General features: G+C 31.2%; 1 protein-coding gene across 1 annotated transcript in view; it reads right to left on the bottom strand.

Annotated features, from left to right (window-relative positions):
- LOC106475737 (THO complex subunit 5 homolog) overlaps nt 1–9,116 on the bottom strand; it is a 22,112-nt gene that overhangs the window by 10,945 nt on the left and 2,051 nt on the right. The window contains exons 2-6 of the mRNA XM_013936411.2: nt 6,651–6,800; nt 5,791–5,901; nt 3,003–3,100; nt 1,720–1,795; nt 453–538 (exon numbers count right to left, since the gene is read on the bottom strand). Of these exons, the coding sequence (XP_013791865.2) occupies nt 453–538; nt 1,720–1,795; nt 3,003–3,100; nt 5,791–5,901; nt 6,651–6,800 (521 nt within the window). The remainder of the gene's footprint in view (nt 1–452; nt 539–1,719; nt 1,796–3,002; nt 3,101–5,790; nt 5,902–6,650; nt 6,801–9,116) is intronic.

Raw genomic sequence — 9,116 nt, 5'->3', positions numbered from 1 at the left:
AATTCCACTTTCTGTTTATCATATTAATTATATTCCATTTGATAATTCCACTTTCTGTTTATCATAAATAAACAGAAAGTGGAAAATATAAGTTATATTCCATTTGATAATTCCACTTTCTGTTTATCATATTAATTATATTCCATTTGATAATTCCACTTTCTGTTTATCATATTAATTATATTCCATTTGATAATTCCACTTTCTGTTTATCATATTATATTCCATTTGATAATTCCACTTTCTGTTTATCATATTATATTCCATTTGATAATTTCACTTTCTGTTTATCATATTAATTATATTCCATTTGATAATTCCACTTTCTGTTTATCATATTAATTATATTCCATTTGATAATTCCACTTTCTGTTTATCATATTAATTAGGGTAACATATTTTTTAAATATTTCACAGGAAAATTTAATCTTCTTTCTACTGAATATAATTACCTTTTTCTCTGCTCAAGCTCCCACTCAAGACGTGCTAAGGTCAATCTGTGCTTTTCTTTGCTGCTTTCTTCCTGTACTGACATTAACTGATGAAAAATTCAAACAATTTTATTATGACCTGCATATAAATGATGATTTTTTTTTTGCAAAAATACTTTCAGTACATAAATTGTCTATTGGAAAATCTCCCATATATATATTTACAAGTTTCATTCAATAACGTCCAATTATAATAAGATTAAGACACGTAACTTCATAATCTTATAAACATTCTGTGATTGTAATGCCTGGAGAAAAACAGACAATATAAAAATTACACTAAATATCACTAATAGCCACAAAAATATCTTTTGTTCCCAACATTCTGCTGTATCTGTGTTATCAAGAAATAGTTAGATCATGATATAACTATCATAAACACCAAGAATAAGACTACTTTTTCTGATGTTTAGTCATATTTTTACCACCTTCAAAACAATACGCTAAGATCCTAGGTAAACTGCTCGAGGCCGCATACAATCACTTTAAAGGTATAATTTGACAATAATCAACTATTTCATCAGGTAATCTACGTAATTATGACAGGTGTGCCGTACTCAAGCTTACAGTTATCAAACATTTATGATAATACATATGGTGAATATCATTTAACAATGTGTAATGAGGATACTGTTGTACCCTGTACTTGTTGACGACCTGTAATAGGCCCGGTTACAAAACAGAGTTTAAAGTTTTTACCAATCTTAATGTGATATTTAATCACTTTCGTTTTAAAGTCAGTTATCGAACCTTGGCTGACAAAGGAACTGTTAATGTTAACAATTTTCAGTTAAAACATACAAGTTAAAATCACTTGGAAACATGCAAAAATAACAGTTACGACATGATTTTGAATTCTGACATTTATCAGATTTAACTGACATCATATTCACTCTGTGTCACACTGTTCTTAAATACCAAACTGATTTCAATTCTGTCATAAAAACTTAATATGGAGCTTCAAATCAACAGCAAACTAAAGTAAAGGACGTACCACAGATTGAAAAAAAATGGCTTCATGGTTTCACAGTGTGCAATAAACATTACCTGCTATGTTCATAAAAACAAATACATTACATAATAACAACAAACAAATGAAAGTTGGGTTAAGTAATAAAAATATTTTTGTATAAAGTTTTCTACTTTTTATAGTCACTTCTTTTGTACTACGTATAAAAAATAATAAGTCTATTCTAAATTGAAATATCTTTTCCTTCAGATAACTTACGGGCTTGGTGATTGCCTCCGGAGCTTCTGAAAAGAATTCCTTTTCTGGTACAAGGTCTATTTCTTCATCTTTGGATCTGTATAATAAAATAAACTTAATAAAGTAATACAATATTAAATTTACTAAACAGAGCACCGATAGAACAAAATGGCAAATGAGGGTGCTTAAAGTGTCTGATTGTAGCTTAAACGTTATAAATAAAAATATAAAGGAAAATAAATATCTAAAGAGAGTTTTTTCCGATAATCTTGGACAAACTAGTATTCTGAGATTTAACGGTGAAAAACCATATCTCAAACCACTTTTAACTCCTTGTCTAGTTAAGATACTAGCATGTACTTTTTTTTTTTCTAATATACTAAAAGTTTCTTATTCTTCTGTAAATAGAATTGTTTATAAATAAAACAGAATTTCATATAATATACAGCATCGTCTTTATAGCAGGAACTGACTACAAAATGATGAACTTGAAATATGGTTTGTATTTACTATTAACCATTTTGAGTTCAATTTTTTTCTATTCTACTGCTCCGTTATCACCACTCACCCCCCACAAAACAATCCTTATAATGTCTACATTTGATGTTGGTCAACATGAAAGATGAATTTCGTCTTCCACAGATATTTCTATCACAATTCTTAAAATACCGGTAGAGCAACAAAAAGTTGTAGAAAAACTATTTCAATATCAACAGATGTATATATATCTTACCACATACAGTCTTTATCAGTCAAACAAATTCAACTTAAAGTAAACTCAAATTCTGAAACTAAATGCCTGTTCATAGAATCAAACAAACATTCTGTTTGATGCTTAGATTCTCAAACACATGAAAAGCTACATCACAACTTATAAATAACCCAAATTACAAATACTCAGTAACCTTCTTCTCAAACTACACCAAGGTGTGTGTGACTCGTGTGACTACTAACCTGAACTCCAAACACTTGGTGAACTCTTTTTTTAATCACATCAAGGTGTGTGTGACTCGTGTGACAACTAACCTGAACTCCAAACACTTGGTGACCTCTTTCTTTAATCACATCAAGGTGTGTGTGACTCGTGTGACAACTAACCTGAACTCCAAACATTTGGTGACCTCTTTCTTTAATCACATCAAAGTGTGTGTGACTCGTGTGACAACTAACCTGAACTCCAAACACTTGGTGACCTCTTTCTTTAATCACATCAAGGTGTGTTGACAACTAACCTGAACTCCAAACACTTGGTGAACCCTTTCTTTAATCACATCAAGGTGTGTGTGACTCGTGTGACAACTAACCTGAACTCCAAACACTTGGTGACCTCTTTCTGAAGATGCATCACTTCATACATCAGGTTTTGTAGCTGGAGGTGAAAGTTATCCACTTTTTGTTTCACCTTAAAAAAGTTATTCTATTTCAGATCAAGTTAAAATTTAAAAACATCTAAAATCACACAATACATTAGAGTTTTGTAACAGTAAAAAAAAACTTGTTGTTTTGTGGGTAAATAAACATGTGGGTTTCCTGTACTTTTCTTAATTGTTGGAAATATTTGATCATCTTTCTATTATTAATATAAACTATATATATTACCACAGATCTTAATGTGCACTGTACACTACTTCTGGAAATATTACATCGACCATTATCATTTCATAATTCAACAGAGTTCACAATTATTGTATAATCTCTATGACCATTCACACGAGTTATCCTCAAGTGCTATCACGAAAGTCCGGAAACAGTTCAGTTCATCAAAATAAACTTTTTTTCTTTCTAGAAGTCAAGCATTATGTTTCCATTATAGTAGTGGGTTACATATTCATTCCAAAGTTCTAATTTGTAACTACAACTAATGACTAAACTCACGTGATGAAAAATACTAAATACATGTGCACTTTCAGGTGGACCAATAGTATCAACATGTTATAAAACCTGCACTTTCAGGTGGACCAATAGCATCAACACGTTATAAAACCTGCACTTTCAGGTGGACCAATAGCATCAACACGTTATAAAACCTATACTATCAGGTGGACCAATAGTATCAACATGTAATAAAACCTACACTTTCAGGTGGACCAACAGTATCAACACATTATAAAACCTATACTATCAGGTGGACCAATAGTATCAACATGTTATAAAACCTATACTTCCAGGTGGACCAATAGTATCAACACGTTATAAAACCTGCACTTTCAGGTGAACCAATAGTATCAACATGTTATAAAACCTGCACTTTCAGTGGTGGACCAATAGTATCAACACGTTATAAATCTTATACTTCCAGGTGGACCAATAGTATCAACACATTATAAAACCTATACTTCCAAGTGGACCAATAGTATCAACATGTTATAAAACCTACACTTCCAGGTGGACTAATAGTATAAACACATTATAAATCTTATACTTCCAGGTGGACCAATAGTATCAACACATTATAAAACCTATACTTCCAGGTGGACCAATAGTATCAACATGTTATAAATCTTATACTTCCAGGTGGACCAATAGTATCAACACGTTATAAAACCTATACTTCCAGGTGGACCAATAGTATCAACACATTATAAAACCTATACTTCCAAGTGGACCAATAGTATCAACACATTATAAAACCTATACTTTCAGGGTGTTGATACTATTGGTCCACTTGGAAGTATAGGTTTTATAATGTGTTGATACTATTGGTCCACTTGGAAGTATAGGTTTTATAATGTGTTGATACTATTGGTCCACTTGGAAGTATAGGTTTTATAATGTGTTGATACTATTGGTCCACCTGGAAGTATAGGTTTTATAATGTGTTGATACTATTGGTCCACCTGATAGTATAGGTTTTATAATGTGTTGATACTATTGGTCCACCTGAAAGTATAGGTTTTATAATGTGTTGATACTATTGGTCCACCTGATAGTATAGGTTTTATAACATGTTGATACTATTGGTCCAAGATATCTTGTTGTTAAACTATTGTTTACCAGTTACTGGATGAAACAAATTTTGTATTTTATGTATCCAGATTGTTGGTTCATTACCCGTGTATTTGAAAAACATTAATCTTGGGAATTACCTCTTAACTTACACAGAACAAATAATTATAGTAACAACAAATAGAAAATAACTTATGTCTGTACGTTTTAAAAATATTTATTATATACAGCCAAATGAAGTAATATATATATATATATATATATATACTGTTGGTCCACCTGAAAGTATAGGTTTGTCACGTAACTGGTAAACAATAGTTTAACACCAAGATATCTTGGATAACACTTCATTCACTACAACAGACTTTACCACGTAAAAACGATTACAAAATAGTTAATATAACCTTGACAGAGTTACTGAATACACAGGTATAATTATGACAGAATTTTACACATTCCAAGCATTAAATTGTAATGCGTTTTTAATTATCCCCATTTGAGGTTTAAGAGTTATATGAAAACTTACAAACAAGCTATCAACAGAAATAACAATAAAAGGAATTCGGAATAATTCTTCAGGTACATAGAAATATGTGTGTAAATTAAAATATTCACACACATACATTTCTACCTGCCTGTAAAATACACGTACATATATCATGCACCCTCTGGGCCACCATTTCACGGGCACCGTTAGTCTATTTTCAATGTTGTATCATGGGTATTTTGGTCATCTGGGTAATGTGTCTGTCTGTACTTTCACTTATCGTAATCAGCTCAGTGTAGAAAATTTGTAATTTCATATAATAATTTACAAGATGATTTACAGATAATACAAAACATGTTAATTTTTAATTGGAAGGAACTAACTGACTTTCCCGTTATGATGAAAAGTAATTATTCACGTTACAGACTCTTTAAAAAATAACTGAGAAAAGAAGCATAGATCATTGTTTTTTTGGTTGAAACGGTGAACATTTCTAAAGAACCATAACATAAATGTCTACATTTGCTACAAGGTCTAACCGGGAACTCATTTCATCAAACTAGTACACAAAAAGGCCTAAGAGCATTGAAACCCAGTTTTCTAAACATTGTACTATTTTTAAGGTATTACTAAAGAAGATTTTTCAAAAATTAATCTACCTCATTCACTGCATCACGAGCATTTTTACATCGGTGTTTGTCAAGGCGATTCAACTTTTTCAAGTCAGTAAAAAGAATGGATGCAAGAATTCTGTGTTTAGCCAGTTCTTCCTGTAAATAAACCAAATGCAAAAAAGTAGCATAAAAATTACGTCAATAATTTTTGTCATCTAATAAGCAATCACTATTTACTTATATTCATCATCTGCTAAGCAACAAGTTGATTTTGTGTTCTATACATGCAAGTAACCAGTCAGTTCTCTGTTCCTTATCTACAAATCAACTATTTACTTATACGTTCATCATCTGCTAAGCAACAAGTTGATTTTTGTGATCTATACGTGCAAATAACCAGTCAGTTCTCTGTTCCTTATCTACAAATCAACTATTTACTTATACGTTCATCATCTGCTAAGCAACAAGTTGATTTTGTGATCTATACGTGCAAATAACCAGTCAGTTCTCTGTTCCTTATCTACAAATCAACTATTTACTTATACGTTCATTATCTGCTAAGCAACAAGTCACTTCTCTGTCACTATCGGCTACGTAACCAGTCATCAATATTGATTGTTGGATCAAAAAATAAAAACTATGCATCTCTCTCGCTTGGGAATTTCTTCACTTCACATTCTTAAGTACAACAAGTCACTTCTCTGTCACTATCGGCTACGTAACCAGTCATCAATATTGATTGTTGGATCAAAAAATAAAAACTATGCATCTCTCTCGCTTGGGAATTTCTTCACTTCACATTCTTAAGTACAGGTTTACATGATACAAGTATATTAAGTTTAAATACGCAGATATATAAAGAAATATTGTCATATTTTTAAAACATAAATTATAAAAACTCTTACCTCTGACTCCTTCGTTTTCTTTAGTTTTACGATTTCTTTGGCATGTTCTCTAATTTCACCACACTTATTCTTAAACATGTTTAGCTCCTGAAGAGCATCACCTTTTTCAGCCTCTTCTTCCTCCAACAAAAAACTATCAACAACTGGAACCTGGAGAAAAACTTTGGTGCATGTGACACTATGCTCTCATAAACAGGTCATGGATTGAATCTATCAATACAATCACAATGAAGACTAATTTCATCTCTACTCACAGTTGTTAAAAAAAAGCATTAATTATCATCATGGTCACTGTGAGAAGTGACCAATCATCAAATATATGGCCTGTTGCTTGATATAATAAGTAAATTATTTTGAGTGCATATCTACCTTTATAAATATACTTTTTTAAACACTGCTTCAAACAAATGAAATGATACTGTTACAATCATCACTGTAAACTTGGGGTTAAATATAAACACATTATTTTTAAAATACAGCTATGTTTTTATAGTTGATTTTTATATTTACTAGCTATGACAGAAAAGATAACGAAAATCATAACATAGCATATTCCATGGACAACAATGGACCATTTGATCCTTCAATGTCCTTGCACACCCACCACTGAGCAAAGTAAAAATTTAAACCCGACCCAATACAGGAATTAAAAGACTTCACTGTTAAGCTCCTCTAAAAGTGCTGGCCCTTCATATAACTTAAATGGAGCATAGTCTGCAAACCATTAAAATGATGACAGTTCAAAACCAGTGTATTTCATTTCCAGGGTCTTAGAGCGGTCATTTGACCCATCTAGACTCTTTCATTTTTTATTTTTTTACTATCATTCTAATCAAACCTACATAAAGAACTCCCTTATCTCATACCTAATCCTGATCTCTAAAATACTCATTTGATCTCTTCTTAAACTTTTTCAATACTACAGATACCATGTATGAAGGCAAACTATCCCATATGCTCACTATTAAAAGAACAATACAGCGTTAATTGCAGTTGTCTTTATATTTGCAAATATTGAACTTTTATCGTCTAGTCTTATATTCTGCAAACATTTTAAAAATTTCACATGAATTTATGGATTCCACACCTTTATGCACCTCAAATATATCACATGAGCCCTTCTCATAAAACATACTAAAATATTTCAACAATCTGAATATCCTTCTTTAGATAAGGTTACAGAAACTGACAACCTCCTTCAAATGTTTTTATGTATATAACCTAAAACCATGTTTGCATTATTAGTTGCTATTTACATTTTGAAGTTTAAATTTGCAGGCCTGTGTAATTTGTAGAAATATTAGGTATAACATTGAAATATTTCTTACAGAAATAAATAGTCTTTTGAACATTTTTCTCAAGATTGAAGCCATTTGATGCAGTATTGTTTTCTGAATTTCACATACCTAAGACAGCATGTTTGGTGTAGTGCTATGCAAGTTTTTCTATTTGCTGCACGATGTTGTTTTGTCTAGCAATGTTAGTTTTTTGTGATTCAGGTCAATCAGTGACATTTAGGCATAATAAAAGCAAGGGTATGCAAACTGGTTATGTCAGCATTAATTATTCTTGCTTTAATTTCTCTCTATTGGTATTATTTCCTACATATTGTGTCACATTATCCAAATCCTTCTAGACAGGCAATACATAAAAGAAAGACCACAAACATGTAGTTCTGAGACTAAAAGACATAGATTTCACAAAAAAATTGGGATGAATGAGGACGCATATTCATTTGACATTAATGTTCTTCCCTTTTCTTCAGTTTGTTTGTATTTTGTTAACGAACATAATAATAAAAAATTTTTGTTGTGGTAAACAAAATACTGATTTGATCTAAGTAAAAATCCTTACGTGATGGGAAAAAATTAATATTATTTTCGAAATCTGAATAGCTGAATTATAGAGAATCCATTATTAAAACCAAAACAACTTAGAAAAATGGATATCATTTTCGAATTCAGCATACAGGAGTTACTGGAGAACATGTAAGCATTTCAAGACAATAAAACCATTTCAGGCCTGTGTTATTAACCTTCAGTATAGTAGGAGTCATCTACAGTTATGGCAGTTTTATTTTTCTAACAGGGTTTGTCTACGTAATTGGTTGCTTTCAGTTTCAAAGTTTCACTTTCAATTTTGGATGTGGTGGTGAAACTGAGTGAAAGCAGTAAATTTAAAGGAAGGCTTCATAAATGTTTGAATGATAAGGGCTGGTTTTGAGTATTTTATTGTCATTTAATAATCTACCACTACGATAACATTAACATGTTACTTTTTGTACCGATAGAAATAGAACCATAAAATGATAAATATTAAGTCAAATTTGATGACGAGCAGCCCACTTTGAGACTAATAATGCTTGGAGACTGCTTGAATGGGTAATGAAGAAAAACTTTAATATACATTTAACATAACAGCAAATGTACAACGTTTCGACAAAGTTTTGTCATCATCAGGTACAAG

This window comes from Limulus polyphemus, unplaced genomic scaffold (assembly GCF_000517525.1).
Source record: "Limulus polyphemus unplaced genomic scaffold, Limulus_polyphemus-2.1.2 Scaffold9078, whole genome shotgun sequence".
Classification (NCBI taxonomy): domain Eukaryota; kingdom Metazoa; phylum Arthropoda; class Merostomata; order Xiphosura; family Limulidae; genus Limulus; species Limulus polyphemus.
The sequence above is the reverse complement of the archived record's forward strand: the minus strand, read 5'-3'. Positions and strand labels throughout refer to the sequence as shown.